Source organism: Abramis brama, assembly GCF_963993115.1.
Source record: "Abramis brama genome assembly, chromosome: 22".
NCBI classification, from domain to species: Eukaryota; Metazoa; Chordata; class Actinopteri; order Cypriniformes; family Leuciscidae; genus Abramis; species Abramis brama.
Genome location: NC_139984.1, coordinates 28,400,243 through 28,423,146, shown reverse-complemented (window position 1 = coordinate 28,423,146; position 22,904 = coordinate 28,400,243). Strand labels below are relative to the sequence as shown.

The 22,904-nt window shown below is 37.4% G+C and overlaps 1 protein-coding gene across 1 annotated transcript in view; it reads right to left on the bottom strand.

Moving 5' to 3' along the window:
- cdh24a (cadherin 24, type 2a) overlaps positions 1-22,904 on the bottom strand; it is an 80,110-nt gene that overhangs the window by 36,574 nt on the left and 20,632 nt on the right. Inside the window, exons 3-4 of the mRNA XM_084098960.1 lie at positions 9,775-10,069; positions 9,527-9,646 (exon numbers count right to left, since the gene is read on the bottom strand). Of these exons, the coding sequence (XP_083955086.1) occupies positions 9,527-9,646; positions 9,775-10,069 (415 nt within the window). The remainder of the gene's footprint in view (positions 1-9,526; positions 9,647-9,774; positions 10,070-22,904) is intronic.

Below are 22,904 nucleotides of genomic sequence, written 5' to 3'. Positions count from 1 at the left end.
ACTCCCTCATTCTTGTCCTCCAAGCGATTCTCTAAAGCTTCAAGCTCTTCTTCAGTGTTTGCCGGCTTCACTTCATAACTTGTTCCAGCAGAGCTCTTTTCCCGCTGTCTTCCCGTATAGTATTTTCCTATAAAATATCCCGAAAAATGAAAATTTCAACATTCATCTTTCTGTTGCTATCCCTCTGCTGACAGCAAAAATTCGTACTACAAAACTGCAGCATTAACTATGCGAGTTGTGAAGCTAGGTCTAACGTGACTTTGCTTACAGATTGGCATGAAATCGTGCTCTCACAACAACCACGCTGTTATCTTAAAAAGGCCAATATCACGCTAAGGTTGACTTCAAGTAAGCAAAACGATGCTTTGAAAACATCTGTTTCGCTGGAAGGGCAAGGGGGTAGAAACAGGACAACAGTGCAGAGACTGACAGGTCCGATGGAAGGGCTAACATTAATGTTATGAGAGTAAGGTATTAAAATACGGGATATTTTACAGGAAAATTTGTCCACATACTGGTCCCTGGTTTCCCCATTTAACGTATCCCGGTAAATTCCACATCCTTTTCGGGATTCTAGCATCTTTTTTCTTTCTTTTCTTCTCCCTACTCTGTTTCTCCTCGTTCGACTTGCTGTATGTTTACATTCGCGAGGCCATCAACATGGCCGCCACGCCAAGTATGACGCCACGACGCCCATATTAATATATGTGACAGAGTCAGGCACACACAACATTTATTTAGGAATTTTCTAGTTATAAAATGTGACTTCAAAAACTTTGCTTACCGTTTGAGATGTTACCACCAAATTCATTCCGAACCCGTCCAGGTCAGAATCTGCCTGACGATGACGACACAGACCCACTTCGCGCATGCGCAATCGGGTGTTGTCTGGAACCGTCAGAGCCAATAGAATCACAGTTGTGGGATGGACAACCGCCGTCCTCCAATCAAGCTCTTGTATTGAACGATATTCCAAAATGATCAATCAGACTGGAGTTGCTCTCAAAGTATGCCAGGAGATGTAGAAATCGTCTCAATTCTCTTTTGGCTGATGTGTATTTATTTTTATTTTTTATTCCTTATGAAAACATGAATTGTATCTAAATGATGTATTACAAGATCAATTTCTTTTTTCGGCAAATTGTAACAAATGTGTTATGCAATAAAAAAAATAAAAATAAAAGATGTAACGTTAGAAAGCGCTTTTATCACGACTCAACAAACGTTTAATTCAGAGTTGATCTTTCAACGTTGTATCATTATTCATGTATCAACACTTTTTCAACAGTTAATTGATCAGCATTGTTTGGATGTTGGAACGTTATTTTTCTATTGATATATTTCAACAAAATGTTTAAAAGTCATGGTTGTAAAAAAATAATGTTGATTTGACGTACAACTAAAAAATTTATTTTTATTTCTATGTTGAATCCGTAGAGAGTTAACAACACCACTTCAACCATTTAGTGTTCAACGTTGTTTTGACGTTGAATTAATGTTACTTAACAAACGTTTAATTCAGAGTTGATCTTTCAACGTTGTATCATTATTCATGTATCAACACTTTTTCAACAGTTAATTGATCAGCATTGTTTGGATGTTGGAACAACGTTATTTTTCTACTGATATATTTCAACAAAATGTTTAAAAGTCATGGTTGTAAAAATAATGTTGATTTGACGTACAACTCAAATTTTATTTATATTTCTATGTTGAATCCACAGTGAGTTAACAACACCATTTCAACCATTTGGTGTTCAACATTGTTTTGACGTTGAATTAATGTTTTTCCATAAACTGACATTATTTCAACCACATTTAAACGTTTAAGGTCAGTTGAATGCCAGCTGGGTAAACAGATGTGTTTTGAGTCTGGATTTGAATGTGACTACTGTAGGAGCACGTCTGATCTCCTCTGGAAGCTGGTTCCAGCTGCGGCTGGCATAATAGCTAAAAGCGGACTCACCATGCTTAGAGTGAACCCTTGGTATTTCTAGCTGATATGATCCTAGTGATCTGAGTGATCTGTTGGGTTTATATTCAGTGAGCATATCTGCAATGTATTGAGGTCCTAGGCCATTGAATGATTTATATACCAGTAATAATACTTTAAAAACAATCCTAAATTTAACTGGGAGCCAGTGTAAAGACCTGAGGACTGGTGTAATATGTTCATATTTTCTGGTTCTGCTCAGAATCCTGGCGGCAGCGTTCTGTATGAGCTGCATCTGTCTTATGGTCTTTTTGGGAAGGCCAGTGAGGAGTCCTTTACAATAATCCACCCTGCTGGTGATGAAAGCATGAACAAGTTTCTCTAAGTCTTGTCTGGAAACAAAGTATCTAATTCTTGCAATATTTTTTAGATGATAGTATGCTGATTTAGTTATTGCTTTGATATGACTACTGAAACTAAGGTCTGACTCTAGTGTCACACCAAGATTCCTGACTTGATGTTTAGTTGTTTGACCCCTAGAGTGAAGGTATGCGTTCACCTTGAGAACTTCATCTTTGTTTCCAAATGCAATAACTTCAGTTTTGTCTTTGTTTAACTGAAGAAAGTTTTTACACATCCAACTGTTGACTTCGTCAATGCATTGGCACAGGGAGTCAATGGGGCTGTAATCGTTAGGCGATAGGGCTAAGTAGATCTGTGTGTCGTCTGCATAGCTGTGGTAAGCAATTTGGTTCTTTCTCATTATTTGGCTCATTGGGAGCATATACAGGTTGAACAGGAGTGGCGCAAGAATTGAGCCTTGAGGAACTCCGCATGTCATGGATGTCCACTCAGACTTATGGTCTCCTATACTCACATAATAACCTCTCCCATCTAAGTATGACCTGAACCATTTTAGGACTATCCCAGAAAGCCCCACCCAGTTTTCCAGCCTGTCAAGAAGTATGTTATGATCGACAGTGTCAAATGCAGCACTGAGGTCGAGTAGTACGAGCACTGATAATTTGCCTGAATCAGTATTTAAGCGAATATCGTTTATTATCTTTATGAGCGCTGTCTCTGTGCTGTGATGTGGTCGGAAACCAGATTGAAGACTTAGAGAAACTTGTTCATGCTTTCATCACCAGCAGGGTGGATTATTGTAATGGACTCCTCACTGGCCTTCCCAAAAAGACCATAAGACAGTTGCAGCTCATACAGAACGCTGCCGCCAGGATTCTGAGCAGAACCAGAAAATATGAACATATCACACCAGTCCTCAGGTCTTTACACTGGCTCCCAGTTAGATTTAGGATTGATTTTAAAGTATTATTACTGGTATATAAATCATTTAATGGCCTAGGACCTCAATACATTGCAGATATGCTCACAGAATATAAACCCAACAGATCACTCAGATCACTAGGATCATATCAGCTAGAAATACCAAGGGTTCACTCTAAGCATGGCGAGTCTGCTTTTAGCTATTATGCCAGCCGCAGCTGGAACCAGCTTCCAGAGGAGATCAGACGTGCTCCTACAGTAGTCACATTCAAATCCAGACTCAAAACACATCTGTTTAGCTATGCATTTAATGAATGAGCACTGTGCCAATGTTCGTCCGACTGTTTGTACTGTACTGTATTTTATTTTTTATTTTTTTTCTAAACTGTTTTAATTATTCTTATTTCTTTTTATTTTAATTTCTTCTATGTAAAGCACTTTGAATTGCCACTGTGTATGAAATGTGCTATATAAATAAACTTGCCTTGCCTTGCCTTGCCTTGGTCTTGGCGTAATAGATCTGCTACACTACTGCTGCTGTTAATACATACAAGACACGCTGCTGCTGTACAATACACATGAATTACCCGAATCAGATCTGTACAGGTGGAGCTGGGGAAGGTGGAGGGTTTCTGAAAGTGCACTGCAACTGCTACAGCAAATGCTGACCAGTATTTGAAGGTTGAGCTGCTCATTGGCTACTGATACAGCAGGAACCAATCAGCTGGGACCTATAGAATGATGTGATTGTACACAGATTGAGTTAAGGACCTATCAGCCTGCACTAGTGTTGTCAAAAGTACAGACTCTGGTACCAAGAAATGTAAAAAATGTGAGCGGAATCTTAAACACCTCTGATTGGCCATTGTGTTCATGCGCTCATCAAACATGTCTGTGATTGACTAAAATGATCAGTGCTTCAAAAACATGTTGTAAATAAACATCAATGATGCTTTTCACTGAGGCGTTACACAGATACACACAGGAGCGTTTGAAAGCAGTCATCTATCAGCGGACTGGTCAGCATCATTACTCCAGTCTTCAGTGTCACATGGTCCTTCAGAAATCATTCTGATATGCTGATTTGCTGCTTTATATTTTTAGAAAGTTCAAAAGAACAACATTTATAGAAAGATATTATAATTCTCTTTACAGTCACTTTAGATCAAATGAATGCATCCTAATAACAGGGTTCCCACACTTTGGTTAACTTCAAATTCAAGAACCTTTCAAGGACTTTCCAGGTCCAATACCCTCAAATTTAAGGACTTAATATGGGGACACATTTGTTGTGTTCAACAACAAACGTTGAGGTTCCATCGTAGTAGTATCGTGCGCGCGTGAACGTCATGGCAACGTACAACACAAAGTACCTCACGTGGGAAACACTTAACGTAACGCGTAAATGCGCATAACTAAAGTAAATCAAGCAAGCTAGTGCGCATAGGCCACGAAGTGTTGGTGAAATAACACTTTCATCCGACCGGAGGGAATAATATGGAATTTTTTCTAGAAAACTTCTTGCACAAAATAAATTAAAGCACTTTCAAGGACCTGTATCTATGTATGTTAATTTTCCAAAACTTTCCAGGGCTTTGATTTTTTTTTTTCAGTTTAACAAACTTTCAAGGATTTCAAGGACCCGTGGGAACCCTGTAATAAATTTATTTCTATTAAATACCAAAACCGGAGTCAGACAAAGATGTAGAGACTCAAAGCAGAAGTGACAACATGTAGGCAACATTTCTGAATGGTTAGTTGATGAATTTATGTAGCTTATGTGTAGTTATCTTTAAGTCATTGATTAGCATATTCTGTCATGATAATCTATAAATCGTGTTCAGGGGGCGGGGTTTATGTAAATTCTAGGGTTAGTGATGTCACTAACCCGGGAGGAATGTCGTGTAGTCTCTACCAGCCGTTTGTTGTAGTCCTTAAAAAGTGATTTCTTTAAAAGCAAATATCTCCCTTTGCTTTAAACTTTGAGCGTCGTCGACTTTGCAAATGTTGTTTACACACTACACACTACTTAAAGTTAAAAAAGTGCAATTGTAATCAACCACCCCTTTAATTTCTGGTCTTTTTATGATAATTTTTGACTATTCAAAATCATGATGACTTTTCAGGATTACATTACTTCCTACTGCCTGAGTCTTTTCATTCAGAGGTGTGAAGAGCACCTGAAAACCACACTCAAGTAAAAGTAAAAATAGCAAAAATTACTCCATTACAAGTTCACCAATTCCAATACCACATGAGTAAAAGTATCTGATTTTATCAGTGCTTAAGTATTTTACTTGTATTGAACGTAGGCTCAAAGATGCACTAGTTCTCCACACCTAAGAGACATGCCAGTGAAAATAAGAAACTGATTTGTGAGGAAAGCAATCACATATTTATTTTCTAAAGTCAAAATAAAACTGAACGCCTCAATATTGCACTAAATCAAGGTCGACATCACATCCCCTTAAGCGTCTACAAACACTCAAGTTGTAAATAAGCTCAAGCGCTCAAAAAGGGCATAAGTAAACCAATATCACTCAAAAAGGTTTCTTCAATATAACGATAAATAAAATAGTGTTACGTGAAATTAAATAGTCAACGTCAACTTGCACCGGACGTGTTGGTTTCGATCTCATCACCGACTGCAGTCATGTCCTCATCTCATATATAAAACACTTGCGATTCACAACTACCTGCTAATGCACTCACATACTTAAAGTAGCCATGCTGACAAGTTTGGGAGAGTGAGAGCGAAACACACAATATATAGTACCTTCAATGCCCTGTAGATGGCGATATCGCTTCTTTTGTAGCAGAAATAAACTGCTGCAGAAAAAGTTAGGTGCCATGCAAAACGTAATGATTTAATAAATTACTCTTTATAAAAAAAGGGAAAAAAGTCGGCTCACCATGGCTCCAAAATGTTTTTTTTTTATAAATTACTCTTTACAAATGTATTGGAGTAAAGTGTACATATACTTCAAAAATGTAGTCAAGTAGAGAATGCAAGACAAAAGTAGCCAAAAAGATACTTGAGTACAGTAACTAATTACATGTACTCAAATACTACAAAGTTCTGTACACTTGTATAATGGGAGGTGTTCACTTGCTCACTGCAATGGCCATGCCCGACTGAGCTGTGGTGATTTTGAACATCACTCAGCTTTATTCTTGCACTACAAATGAGTACGCTTACATGCACAATCATAATGCGATTATAATGGGATTTTGGCAATGTTGCGATTAAACTTTACCTCATGTAAACATAATATCAGGCACGTGCACAGGTAGGGCTCAACCTGTGCAGAGCACATGCCCTTTTTGCCCTTACACTCAGAAGTGCCCTTTTTTTGGTGGTGTTTTTTTTTTTTTTTGGTCACCCTTTACGTCTGTCTGTCTGTCTGTTTTACAAATATTTAGCCAATGAAAGTTCTTAAAACGAGCTTGTGTATCTTATTCGATCCTCAAGCTGTCAGTAAGCTGATAACTCCGCCCCCTCTATATTCACTGAATAAACTGAAGTTCCACAGCAGCCACACAGTATCAGCAGCTGAACGAAGTTTTGCAAAGGGTAAATAAATATCTTGTTGTTAGAATAAGTACTACTAAACACTATGTCTATAAAGGCTCATATTTTATTTATTTGATGTCTGACTCACTGACTGAGAGGACGTCGCCTGAGAGAGAGAGATCTAGGCTAGCATTTGCCATCTAACGTTAGACATCATAGTCAATACATAGCATACACTTAAATAGCCTGTGCATGCATACAGTAGCATTTCATCTTTTATAAAATGCGATTTTGGCCAAATGTATTTTACAACAGGAAAAACTGAGCCTATATAGCTACAACACACTAGTTTGTAACCTGTTGATGAAAATGTAATGTGATGCCGGCAGGCACCGGCGAGTTTTAATGATGGACAAAAAAAAAATGCACATTTGCACACATTCGCTGGTCAAAAACTATATATTGATAAGTAATACAACAACATAATTTATTTTTACCATCGGAAAATCATAACAGGTGCGCCCCCGCGCTGTTTCGTACTGGAACTTACACAAAGCGACGAGTGATCCTCGTCAACTACATATATTTCTAAGAAATTTCTTTGATTTATGATTGCTGATACACTTAATTTATTAACATTTAGGCTAATCATGTTATAGTAATAATATAAAATTATGGTTAATTCAAGGCTGTTAATATGCACGTATTCGCTGATCTAGCTAATTTTTTTAATCTATTCTATACTCTCCGCTCGTCCTCACATGTATGAAATGTAGTAAAACATGGTTTTACTACAGTAATGTTGTAGTAGTAACTATTTTTATTTATTTTTTTTACAGAAGATCACTGTGAAATCTTTATATTTTATCATGCAGAATGTAATTTATGATTTAATTCATTCCAAAGCTTCATTTATTTGATCCAAAATACAGCGAAAACAGTAATATTGTGAAATATTTTTACAATTTAAAATAACTGTTTTCTATTTGAATATATTTTAAAATGTAATTTATTTCTGTGATCAAAGCTGAATTTTCAGCATCATTACTCCAGTTCAGTACTCTTCAGTGTCACGTGATCCTTCAGAAATGATTTTCACTGCAACTGTACTTTTCACACAATTTTTTTATTTTATTTTTTATTGCTGGCTTATTTTAGGGAAAGTGTAGTGAATAAGAGACCCTCAAGAGACCAACATCCCTGGTCCTCCACAGTATCAAATTTTTGCCAGGTAGGCAGATACATGTTGGATATGCTATAGTAACGCTATGGCTATAGTTTCTTATAATCTGGAATTGAGTTGGACATAATTACTTAAATTATATTTCAAAATAGTTTGTCAAAAATACTTGACTCATTGCTCTACCTTCCCCTCTTCTAAATGTCATACATAATCATGTTAACCAAATAATACAAATTAGCTTATAAAACCAAACAGAATAGTTAAAAAAGAGAGAAATCTGTCTCTGCTCCTTATCTTACAATTACAATGTTTACAGTGGCATCACGGCGCAGATAATATCCAATATGTCCATATGTAACTGGTCCTACTCGACCCGCTCCGAGCGGGATTCAAATCGGGGTTGTCTGCATGAGAACCGGGCATGCTAACAAGGATGCTAAAGACCGCAGCCCATGCCGGCGACCCTGGTTCGAATAGGACCGGTTACATTTGGTGCCGTGACCCAGATGGGAGTGAGGTTTAGGGGGTGAGTGTAAAGTAGACCAGTAAGAGCTTTGTGTGTAAACCACACTTATTCAAATCTCAAGAGGCACACTAGCAACTGCAGTTGTTAACGTCCTTGTTAGAGCACCCGCCTCCCTCGCCGGAGACGTAGGTTCGAATCCCGCTCAGGTGCATTTCCCGTACAACGACAAAACTCGCTGCTTAACTACCATAGTACGATGCATCGTTGAAGATATCAACTAGCTAGTCCCGAAACCGTATTGTCGTAAAGTGGTCGTTCAATCACGTTGGTTAATGATGTCAAGCAGGTTTTGGAGTAATAACTTCTTTTAATGAATCTGTTTGAGATCGAATTAATGATAGATGTTTTGCTATAAATTTTGCTTTATTTCCAGATTCAATCACAGGCTCGTTCTCACGTACTAGAGCACGTTAGCACATGTGCACTCTTCAAAATCGGTGCTTTAAATCTCTTGACAAACTAAAAGACATAAATGACATTTGTATGTACTCTAAATAAAAGACACAGATCGTACTGAATGTCAGCTTGCTTATTTTGCAAAACAAGAAGCTATGGTTCTAAGCACAGGTCGAGAGCTGTCGTTCCAACCACACAACTTTGCAATGCTGCTTGCGAATGTTCGTTGAACTATGCTAACGACGTAACTTGTGAACATAGTTGGCTAACGATGCTTTTGGGAAACGCACCCCAGAGCATGTCGAGTAGGACCGGTTCCACATAGAAATGTGTTTTGCACTTGATGAAAGTGGATTACAACAGTGGCCAGTATGTGAGTTCATCATTTGTGCTGTGCATATGTGAATAATGGTGTTAAAAATAACCACACTTCTTAGCATATTCAGAATAATGAAAATAGCATGTTAACAGGAGTGAAGAGGGTTGCTCGTGTCATGTTAACATCTCTCTGCGATTAAGTCCTTACTCTGATTATTAGAAAACATTGTTGGTGCACATTTAACCATAGTCATTTGTTAAGAGCTGAGTGCATGTGTTTAATGAGGTTTTTGGACCACAGCCCAAAAGTCAATAATCCTTCACTTAAAAATAAGAAACATTACATCTTACAGAATCTAACAGAACACACACCTGACTGCGGGTCCACAGTGAAGTACTGCTGGCCTTGAATCACTGAATACACCAGTTTGGCACTGCTCCCATACGTTGGGTCATCAGCATCTGTGGCTGTCACTTGAATAACCGATGTGCCTAGGGAAAGAGAGAGACGAAATAAGAGATATTTTGACAAAGTCAAGGTTCATTAAGCATGTGACCCTCCATCTTTTCTTCCAAACACAGCTCAATGACAGCAGTCAGAGGACATCCGAGCGCAGTACCGATGTTGGCCATCTCAGGCACGGTGGCGCTGTACAGATCGCCCTGGAACACAGGTGAGTTATCGTTGATGTCTTGCACGCGGATGATGAACTGGGAGGACGGCTCCAGGGCTCGGCCGGTCTGTCGGTCTGTTGCCGTGGCGATAAGGCGGTACTGGTCCTTCTCCTCGCGGTCTAGGGGTTTGGTGACGTGGATATTCCCCGTCCTGCTGTCAATGACGAACACCGAGCCGGCCCCTTCACCTTTTAAAATGTATTTTGTGCGTCCATCACCCCTGTCCACACTCGAATGAAGCTGAAGGAATGAATAAAAGGTAGAAAAACACAAAATATGTTAAGAAAAATCACAAAATAATTCCCAAATTCCATTTCTATGAAGCCTGTATATACAGTATGAAAGGGAATTGTAATATGATCTGTATTGTAATACAATATATATTTTGTATATTTTTGTTTGCAAATAATTTGTTTGAAGACTTCAGCTAATCAAAATATTTTAGCTCAAATGATTTATGTAAAACACAAAGATGAAAAGAGGAAAATTATTCAATAATATAATTATGTATTAAAGGAAGGCTTTATAAGGCTTTTATGTGTGGTCTCATTTGCTATTAAGGGTGATTGTTTCATTCTGTAAATGCAATATTATGCTCAAGTCTTTCTAAATCTAAGAAATTTTTGTTCTTGCTGTTGAAATAAATTAATACTTTTCAGCAAGGACGCATTAAATTGATCAAAAGTGACATTAAAGACTCAATAAATTAGAACTTTCTATTCATCAAATAATCCTGAAAAAATGAATCACAATATCCAAAAACGTATGACAGTACAAACTGCACAACATTGATAATAATCAGAAATGTTTTTTTGAGCATCAAATCATCATATTAGAATGATTTCTGAAGGATCATGTGACACTGAAGACTGGAGTAATGATGATGAAATATTCAGCTTTGATCACAGGAATAAAGTATATTGCATACCAGAAAAGCAGCATGTAGATCTGAAGTAGAAGAACTACTTCCCCTAAATTTATAATGCATTTTATACAGTACACAGGCACAACAGAAGGTGTTACCTAAATCTAATGCTATTTTCTCACTTGGATAATACTCTTTTCTAAAAAACATCCCGTGAAAATAATGACTTCAGAGACCGTCTGGTTCCTTGTGAATAAATAACTCCATGAGGTAATGAGATGTGTTTGTTGTTTTCAGTAACTGAGATCCTCAACGGCTAAAACCACACAAATGTAATATCCGGGTATAAAAAAATGACTTAAGGGAAAAACGGTCCGTAATAAACATACAGCTTTATTAATAAAAAGGCATTTCCCTTTTTAATACTTTCTGACAAAGTCATAATTGCTATGTTTGAGCTCTGGGCAGGCAGACTAATCCAGGATCACTGTGAAAGGGCACCTTTCACCAGGGGCTAAAAAAGACCTCTGTGTCCAGATATCCAGTGTGTGTGATACGAGGAGCACCAGGTGTTTTTGGACTGATACGGGGCTGATGATTGGCTGGGCAGAAAATTCATTAGCTCAGTCGACCAATAAGGTCACAGGGGATCTGTGAGAAACGGAACATAAATGTGCCAAATAAGCCTGTGAAGCCAAACATGCTTTGGCTATGAAGAAGCAATAGAATAGTGTTCACTGCGTATTGCCTTTCTATTTTTAAAAAAAATGTAAACAACACAGCCTGTCATTATTGCGAAAAAATAAAACCTTTTTAATCCAGTATGTGTGAAAATGTTTAAAAACTCATAGCAAATAATGATTAAAAAAAAAAAAATCACATGTTGATAATATTTTGTGTCTGAAATTGTTTTGAATTCCATAAATGCTGCACTATCAAGTGTCAAACATTTTGTAGTATTGTCTGAATTCTGAGCAAAATTTCATTCACATTTCACTTCAATAACACAATTACACATTTCAAATCCACAAAAAAAAAAAAAAAAATCTGAATTGAACTGTCCCATAAATGTTGTTTCTTATGCTCAAACAGCGTTAAAAAGTATATTTTTCAGGCTAGACCAGCCAATGCGCATGTGCAGTCCTGAGCACGAGTCTCAGGAACCAGGGGCCTCATTTATAACAAAACATGCCCTTAAAGAGGCGTACGCCACTTCCGACGCATCCGTTGTGATTTATAAAAACAAACTTGACGGGAAAAATTTGCGCACCTGCACGCAAACTTGGACCCATGCGTACGAACATTCTGTAGACGGAGCGGTTTGGCGACACCGCTGGTGAGCTGAGGGACTGACGGCAGATTAAGGAAAACCACTTTAAATCTTCATTATGAGTCCTAATCATAAATGCAGTGCATGCTCACAACAAGAACAGTTTAAATAAATAAAATAATTTAAAAATACTATTTGGCCAGTGGAAAAGATTGAGAAAACATTCTCTGAATTGTGTTTTATACTATTTGATTAATTTATTCAAAAACAAGGCGAGGATTGGCTACTAAATGATTTTTAGCAATGTAATGTGACGGCATATCCGTATCTCATATTCTCCTAATGTCTTGTACCGTTGAACATGGTATCACGTGGATGAATATGCATATGCAAATGATATGCAGATGAGGATATGCATAGTAAAACTAGGCGTTGTCAGAGCCATATATGGTTATTTCGGGGAGGAGACGCATGTGCGCACAATCTTCCGCTGACTGGGATTTATTAAGGGAATTTTGCGCAGGTTCTGGCGGTTTTATAAATCTGAATATTTTTTGGCGTACACCATTTTTGGCTTTCGGGCGCACGTACACTTTTAGTAAGGATCCTACGCACAGTTTTATAAATGAGACCCCTGAGTTTCAAACAGCGGCTGTAGTGATGCAATGACTTTACAAATCAGTGATTGGCTCTTTTATTTAGAAGGCGGGACATTTCTATAACCATTCATAGTAATATGAGTGCACCGTCTCTGCAATAAAGCACTCTACTAAAAAATGCTGGGTTGTTTCAACCCATGTTTGGGTGTTGGTTTACATATTTTTAATTCAATTTTAAACCCAACAGTTGGGTTTGCCCATATTTGACCCAAACATGGTTTGAAACATCCCAGCATTTTTTAGAGTGTACAATCAATATGTACGGTCACCGTGATTTTGCCAAGTAAGACATGTTCCTGGATCAACATATTTTGTTGATCCTGGAATAACATTCCTGTCCCAAAATTTAGTCCTTACCCTATCCCCACCCCTAAACCTAACCCTACCCATAACTTTTCCCTAAAATCAGAGGGAAATGATAGGTGAATAACACTGTTGTTGAAGCACCTCACCCTGGGTCTAAGCCTAAACTTGACATAAACTGTAAACTTGTCCCTCAAATCTGATTGGTTGATTGGAAAGCTGTTCCAAAGATGTTGATCCAGGAACATGTGGTACTTGGTAAAATCACGTTCACCCAATAGGTCCACTGACTGATACTATTTTGCCCATAATCCATTGTGAAAAGGAAAAGGAAGACCTAAAATGCTCCTCAGGGACTCAAATTGGTTAATCAAGCTAACTATGAAACTGTAGCAGAAGTGTTTTACAAAATATTGCACTACAAATAAGAAGATCTAAACTCAATAAGGAGTCCACTCACACAACATGGACGTGAATCAGTGAATTATTTAGCGAATAGGTTCATTTGCATTAACTGTACAAACGAACCAATTCCCTAAAGTGAATCAGACTTTTCGAAGCTACAGTTCGCAATCAATAGGACTTTAAAAGCAGTATAGCATTAAAATAAATAAACTATAAATCACCCACTTAAAACTATCATTGTAATTTTAGGTTATGATGACTGAATGGTTAATGGAAAATGTCCTTGTATGTGGTTTCTAGCTGGACCTTATTGCATGGTTCGAGCTGGAGCTGGCTTCCAAACATTTAAATTAAATAAATAAATGATTTAATCTATGAATAACCCACTTATTTTCTAATTTTTTTATTTTACTTTATTATTTTTCAGTGATGACTGAATGGTCAATTAGAAAAAAAATATTGATTTAAAATGTAATTACCATTTATGCTTCTAGCTGGACCATTTATGGTAATTACCTAGTTCAAGCTGGCTTCCGATAAAGTCAAAAATAAATAAATGCTATATTACACAGCTGAATTACTGTCACACAACTGAACAAATAAAATCGTGCTGCTACTTCCCAGACACTGCAGGCTACTAACAAAAAGTAGTAAACTGTTGTACATTGAAGCTACTTATACAGTGGCAACATCTCTTTATCCACACACTGCAGATGTAGAATGAGCAGTGTGTTATTATGACATAACAATTCTCTGGATTTTCCCCTCTCACCTACACACACACACACACACGCATGCACAATAGTGGTCTACACGTCCATCTGTGTTGTCCTCATCTCTCAGCTGTTTGCCTCTCACCCTCTTAGTCCATCTGTTTCACTCTCTCCCTTTCTCTCTCTCTTTCTGTTTGTCCATCTGTTTAACCCTCATCTAACACCTCTCTGTCATGTTTATCCATCCTTCACGTTTCCGACAGCTAATATTCTGCCTTTGTCTGCCTCTGTAAGTGTGTGTGTGTGAGGGAGGAGAGGAGAGTTTAATGGGAATTAAGTTATTATTTCTATAAGCTGGGTCAGGGTGAGAGAGAGAGTGAGCTGACGGCCAGCTAGAGGGAGCTGAAGGGATTATTCATCCTTCACTCGGGTCTCTTTCTCCGTCTTATCTTTGTCTTGTTCTCACAGCTTTTTGGAGTAGTGCTTTAGTACAGAAGGAGTGTGTGTGTGTGGTCAGAAGAAGGCTTTACAGTGGTTTTCCCATCCTGTGATCACACTAAAGCTTGGCATGCTGGGAAACTGAAGTGGGTTGAGGGAGCTTGTGATTAAAGGAGCTCTTAGCTTCTTCCTCCTCTCTTCTCTCGCATCTCTTCCCCCTGCTTTTAGTCTTAAAACAGTGACAACTTTCCATCTTTTTCATTTGTTTGAGTCTCTCCCAACCAATTTTTCAGTACTTTTTAGACTTTCAGACTATTTTTAGACTCAATTACCAAGATGTCAAACACACACCCACATCCCCAGCACAAATATCCAGTGAGTGCACACACACAACCTGTGCTCTAGATATACATATATATATAGATATACATACTTCAGATTATTCTGGTTCAGAACTGCTCAGAATCAATCACAGATCATATTGTTTAAGGGCAGGATTATCTAAACTATTATGCATCCTAACATAGAAATAACGTGGTAATAATTGCACGGCAGTCTCAAACTAAACTCTAAATATATTTTCATATTGATGATATTAACCTTGCAAACCTTGGCAAATACAGTGATTGTTTTGCGCAACAATTTTGCATATTTTTAAATGTCAGTACTTTTTATGTAAAAAAAAAAAATGTTAAAAAGCAAAAATGTAAAAAAAAAACTTTTTAAAAATAAAATAAAAACAGATAATAATGATAATGATAATTATTAATAAAACAGTGCACATTGCACACACCAATGCTTTGTTTTTTTTAAACAATGTATATTGCTTTTTAGCTAAAATATTACAATATAAAATAAATAGAAAGTTTAAATAATATAATAAAAACAATAATGAAGTGCAAAAATGTTTTGGCTTATTCAAAATATACCACAAGATAGTCTAGATCAGCTGGATGAACAACATGTAAAAGCATGTTAAAAAGCAAAAATGCTAAAATGAAAACAATAATTAAAATAATATAAAATAATAAAACAAATAATTGAATAATCATAAACGTGTATAGTTGGACTAGCAGCTCGCGAACTGGTTTTTGATCAACTTACATTAGCAAAAAACATCTTAAATTACTTACATTTCGATCCGTTCATCACACAGAGCTTCAAAAGACTTGGAATATAGCGCTCAAGTTTTATGAACTCTTATGGTGCTTTTTGTCACTTTTAGCTGAATTCTTAAAATATATTCTATTCGATTATTATTTATTCAATAAGCTGTGTGTTTCTACATACATATAAATAAATACATAGATGGACCGGAGCTCTGCAGTTCTGTCAAGACGTTCTGGATTAATGGATCTGCGCATTGATCATCCCTCATTACCATGTCTCCTCTCCACACAAACCCCAGCACTGCACCGCTGTGCATCTGACAGCATGGGATATTTAAATCTACAAATTAGCACGGAAAGTACCTTACAAACACACACACACAAATGCATTTGCATACGTCAGACCGGAGATGTAAATTCAGACATGGCAGCGCTCAGCCGTAGCAAAACTCGAGTGCACAAGCTGTCAGAGTGTTTTAAATAAGTGAGGTAAGAACATGGATTCATAATCTTATATTAACACTCATCCTTCTATGGAGAAAAGCCCTGCATTTGCTACACAGACAGATGCTTAGAATGATGTTTGGAATGGAATACTAATACTAATTATTGCATACTATTAAAAAAACAAAAAAAAAAACAATGAGAACATTAAGATAAGTCAGCTCAGAATGGGGAAAGACCAAAATTAGTCAAGTTTGGTTTCATATATTGTGCTTGTTTAGCTCAAATTACAGAATTAAACATCTATTTTAACTGTAAGGAAGGACTGTCAGTAGGAAATGGTAACTCTGCATTTTTAAATGATTATGATTATTTAAATGGTCATTTTGTTCAAAAGATTACTTAAAGGAAATGTTAAAAATTTATGTTTGAAACTGTTTCCAGTTCAAGCTACAATCTATTGTATGCAAAGCAATTAAATTGCGTGATCAAGTTTTTTCCAGGTTCCAGCATAGAAAGTTCGAAAGAAAAGTACAGTGCAAGAACATTCACTTGAAACAGAAATCTTTTGTAACATTGCAGTGTCTGTACTAGGGGTAGACCGATATGTGATTTTCAGGGCCGATGCCGATACCGATTATTACAGATCAAGTAGACCGATAGCTGATATTTTGAACCGATATATAGCCTATGTCAAGTGTAAAAATGTAAATTAATGTCAAAATTAAGAATAACAAAGGGTTTTGACAAATACTTTCTTTAAATGCTTTTAAACATATCTTTAAATCTGAGAACTGTTAATAATAACATTAATAATAATAATAATAATAATAACTTAAAAAGTGCAGGGAGCACTCTGTAAACATTTTGTAAAACTTAAAGACTCTATTTTAATGGTTAATAGTAATCAAAAAGCATTTCTAATTAATTGAAATCATCAAACTTATTTACTTTATTTACAGTTTAACAAAAATTACATTTCAGGGCCCTATGAAAAACCGAACTTTTTATTTTGACGGGTTGCCGTGGAGATCTTTGCGTTTCAGTGTGTTTATGATAACGATAGCTTTTCTCAGTTGAAGCGTTAAAAAGCTCATGAAGTGACTCAAAGCGGCTCTGGAGATGATGTTTATGCAATCATGTCCTCATATAATGATGCGGCTGAGGCTGAAAACAGCGCAAGCGTCACCTTAAGCCTTAACTTTGAGAGACGACTGAAGCTTGATCAGTGAAGCAGCTCCAGTCAGCAAGTGCTTTCGGTGTGAGAGTGCAAAACTTTCAGTACCTTCAGCTTTCCGCGCTGATTGGCCGGACTCGTGACTCCCAAAAAATCAGATTGGCGGGGACATTGGTCTAGTCTACAGAGTGGTGAGTTTGACAGAGGTGGCTGCGTCATAGCCAAATATAGCGCATTTCAAAATTAAATTATTTTATCGGCAAATCGGTTTTGAAAATGTCCGATACCGTTAACCATAAAATTTTTTAATATTGGCGCCGATAATCGGTCGACCCCTACTCTGTACTGTCATTTTTAATCAATAAATGCTAAATAAAAGTATTAACTTATTTAAAAATCTTATTAAAGGTCCCGTTCTTCGTGATCTCATGTTTCAAACTTTAGTTAGTGTGTAATGTTGTTGTTAGAGTATAAATAATATCTGTAAAATTATAAAGCTCAAAGTTCAATGCCAAGCGAGATATTTTATTTAACAGAAGTCGCCTACATCGAACGGCCCGTTTGGACTACATCCCTCTACTTCCTTCTTTAATGACGTCACTAGAACCGTTTTTTGACTAACCTCCGCCCACAGGAATGCTCCTTCAACTCTACCGAAATTCGCTTATGTACTTGCGCACTTCTTATAACTTACTGTGTTTACTCAGCTCTTACGGTGATTTTCTGAAGTAAAACTGACGCTTCATCTTTTGTGTGATGTACAATAAACTTTATTAAACTCATCAGTATATGTTTGATCATCATTCAGACAGCAGATGTGTAGGCTATTAATAAATAATGGATACATACAAGCAGATGACAAATACGTTATAATAACCGTAATTAAACTACTAAACTATACCTGTTCCATCTCTATACAGCACTCTGACTCTGTAGGCATTATTGTCCGACTCGAAATGAACACCGTTACTGAGAGTTTCTGATATTATCATCATTCCGTGAGATGAAATTGTCCTGAGAGACTGAGCGCGAGCTCATGAAGCTCCGCCCCCTGGGCCGCCCAGCAGCAGCTTATTTGCATTTAAAGGGCACACACTAAAACAGCGCGTTTTTCTGAGCCCCAAAAAATGACAATTTAAACATGCTGTAAAAAATGATCTGTTGGGTATTTTGAGCTGAAACTTCACATACACACTCTGGGGACATCAGAGACTTATTTTACATCTTGTGAAAAGGGGCATAATACGGGACCTTTAACGCCAGACTTTTAAAAAGCTATTATTTTTCCAGCACAAAAACAATTGCATGCACGAACAGTTCCTAATTAGGGCGACAGCATCAAAATTCAACAGTTCAATTTACACTAAAAACAACCAAAAAGTCCCCAAAACAACCAGATATACAGTAATTATAACAGTCAAAAAATGGATGATTTAAGGGATTTCAGCACCAACTCATTGCATTGTTTTTAACTTAATTTACATTAACTAAGCAATTTGCTAAACTAAATTTCCTAAAGTCACTTGAGAGGGAGATTTGAAGGAGAGTGTGTTTCATTAACTCGCTCATCTGTAAAGCTGCATGCACAATACAATACAATACACAATACAATAAAAACAGCTATGCAGCATTTTGACATGCTAAACTACTAGATTAGAAAAGTAGCTTGTTATTGGCTAGTATTTACATTTTTAAAACCGCTGAAGCTCAAACAGTAGAGCGTTGGTGCTTGCAACGTCAAGGTCATGGGTTCGATTCCCAGGAAAAGCAAGAACTGATAAGAGTGTAAATGTGTACCTTGAAATGCAATGTAAGTCACTTTGGATAAAAGCATCTGCCAAATGCATAAATGTAAATTATACTGAACAAATGTGTTTAAGCTTATGTAGCGTCACTACTTTTAGAGTTAGCTGCTCCACAACACTGCATGGTAGTGTGCTTTTACAAGCACAGCCCGAGAAACTTGTACAATATGGTTGGTTCAAATTTTGAGAGGCATGAAGGCTTTTGATCATAATAAGAGCTCTGATGTACTTTTCTTTAGTGCACTCTGAAGCCATTTGTAGTCGGAGAGACAGGATGTATGTGTGACAGTAAGAGACAGAGGAGGAGTTGCTCTTCTGAAAGAAAGAAACAAAGAAAGAAAGACACAGAACAAAGCGTCAAGTAGATCTCAGAATAAGCTCTAATAGATATTAGCACCAGAGCAGCCAGACCCGACAGATCTGAGGGCCGTGACAGACAAACACGTTTATTCTGAAATCAGAGAGAGGATGGACATGATCAGCAGGTCTGCAATTACTCAGAGATAATCACATAGAGATACTGAAGAAGAATACACTACTGATTTTGAATGGCCGGAAAAGGAGAAAGAGTGTAGGTCGTGTGGCATCCAGAATTGATCATTCCTCTTGAATTCTTTGAGTCTGTGCTTGAATTGGGGAAAACAAGTCGCGGTCAGAGTACCAGCAACAAGCTAGAAGTGCCGGTACTCAAGAAAAAGTGAGGGTATGCTACAGATTAAAATATAGAAGTGCCAGTATTGCGTACCGGTGCGTACCGGCCCGCTTCGAGCACCGATCTCAGTTCTTGCGTTTGAACTGAATCTGAATTGAGGAAGCAAGCAGGATGCAGAATTGCAAAAAAGGAAGTAGAGTTACGATCAACTGGGATGGATGGATGGATGGATGGATGGATGGATGGATGGATAGATAGATAGATAGATAGATAGACAGACACACAGATAGATAGATAGATAGATGCATTTTCTAATTCGTTTCTTTTTGTATGCAGACGAAATGTTGCCAAAATTAGTCAAAATCTTCCTTGAGTTTTTGTTGTACAATTTCACATTTCAACGAGGATGTCAGAGCATGACATGATTGAAGACACTGTGTAAACACTGTCAAACGTGACCAGTCGTAAAACATTAATCATCAAGACCATCATAAAAGACGTACAGTGACGTTGCACAGCCTACCTTGGCTTATAACCAAAATCTCATCATATAACACAATCTGACAAGTAACAGCCGCAACGGACAGAAAACAACCACACACTCCTCCGTGTTTCATTCCAGCATCCCTCTGTAATATATTTACAAACCCGCTGACAGCGGTCCCGAACCCGACAAACTGACAAATGTTCTCTGAAATACAGGAAATTCATCCTTGAATTCCTAAGAGCCCAAAGACAAAGTCAAATTCAGCCCCGAGTGATGAGAAGTGGGAGAGATTTACACTTCCTGCAGTCAGAGAGACTTCCTGTCCTGAGGGGGTCACAGAGCACGCTTGCTTGGTTTTGGGGAGTAATAAAGCAAACATTGCTGTGTGTCAGACAAGGAAAGAAGCAAGGCATCAAAGTGCAGCTTAGAGGAGTCTCTCTCTCTCTCTCTCCCTCTCTCTCTCTGCCCCTCTCCCTCTCTCTCTCTCTCTCTCTCTCTCTCTCTCTCTCTCTCTCTCTCCCCCACTCTCTCTCTCTCGTGAGCTACATGAAGCCCCGGGCTGAGCAGTCTGCGTTCACGCATGTGTGAGTTCCAGAAAACAGCATGACCATGATGTCAAAGCACATTCACTGCCTATTACTCTAACCAGTCAAAACACACACACACACTAACACAGATGTACACGTATTTAAAGCAAACATGCACACCTACTTACTTCTGTGATTCACATTACCGGTTCGGTGTTGTTGTGTTGTGCACAACTTGTCAAAAATCTCCACCCTACATTTTTCCACCCTGCTGAATATCCCATATTCCATTCCAGAATAATATCACATTACACAAGTAAAAAGGGGATGCAAATTAAGCGTATGGTTTTCCAAATGAAATGCAAAAATAATGACCGTTTTCAAACAGGTAATCTCATCCCAAAGTCACGTGATTGGTTGAATCATCTCGGATTACAGATTTCACATTTAATGCAACACACTCTTTCAATTACAATGTGAAATTTCAAAGTGTCAACACAAATAACAGAAACAACAACAGAAAAAAAGATGGCAGTGATGGTGGTAAAAATAAAATTATATAATATTAACAATAAATTATAGCTAATATTTACAAATAAACTAAAAATACAATATACTTTAATTATTTTAATTATTGAATAATCACTCAGTAATTGAAATATTTATAGCATTTTATAGTATTTAATTTTTTCGAAAGTTAATTAACCAATTACTTTTTAAATAGTTAAAATCAAGTGATTTATTAATTCATTTTTTTTTTATTTAAATGTATTTCTCTATTCTCTAGTATTGCTAAATCATCAACACAAATAACAGAAACAACTGAAAATAAAACGATTTGACTTTTTATTTTATTTTATTATTAAACAAATTTTATTATTAAACAAACAGCAAAAAAAGTTCCCATGATATGAATTAAAAATTAATAAAATAAACGATTAATGCAAAAATGCACACACATGAATTTTCACAGTAAACATCAACACAAACACACTAAGAGCCCACATTGTGCAGGGACTGTCTCACGCTGCTCACAGAGTGTGTCGAATCTGACCAGATGCTAAGAGGGGCTTCAGCCGCGCTCATGGTCCAGTGATGGGCAGGTTTACCGCCTACATTTAAACTAAGACCCTGAGCTTAACAGACACACACAGCACAGAGCTGCCAAAAGCTTCCAAAAGTGCCAACCCTAAAAAAACAGGCCGAGATAAACCCACCACTGCTAGCTCAGGAACGCCAGAACCATCTTTAGCGTTCTCTCCTCAATAAACGGTGACAATTGGACGCCCTTAAACCTGCCAATTAACAGCAGGCTGACAGAACACACACTGCCTCCTTTAGCTCTAGCATTCAGTGTTTTAACCGGTTCGGAATTGCTCTTACTATTTTCTGAATTCATAGAACGATGACCTATTTCCACATCCAAAAAGGTCATAAGGTACGTCCCAATTCACATACTTATGCACTATTCTATGCCATTTTGTTGTATACTGTAGTGATGTGTTCACACTGAAAATACCAAAGTGCACTTTAAATAGTCAGATGATGCACTTACTTAACCGAAAAAATGACTTGTGCATATTCATGCAATCAATCATGCGACTCTGATGTTGAATGACAAAACAACCATATAAAATTCCCACATTACACGATTGAGTAGACGTGTAGATCTAGTGCGTCATTTGGGATACAAATATAGCCACCTCGCGGAGAATGCACACACTGCGACTAGTCAGACTGAATAACTGCAATGACCACCAACCAATGAAACTGCGAGAAAACGAAAGAGCGCAAGAGAAGGCCAAGACAGTGGGAAGTGTGAGAGAAATGAAACATCACACACTTTTGCACACGTCTCCTCAACCACTGTCTCGTCCATATTTAGCCATTCTGTGCAATTCAGTGCAAAAACGACAACAAGCTCTTATTCTTTGTTGCTCATTGACATGTTGTCAGCGGTGAGACTTTACCACGGCTACAGGGTGTTATTAGGCACAACGTGAAGCAGTGGCAACAGCAATTTGATGAAAGATGCCAAAGTGCACTAGAAGTGAAATTTAATGGAATAAACAACTCTACACCAAATAATATACTGCATCTAATCGTGGGCTGTTCGCGACTGCCATTAATACAGAATGTGTATCACAAGTAGAGCATGAATTTAGTCATTACACATTTTAAAATGTGTCAGAATTTATAATACATATCACATATATTAATT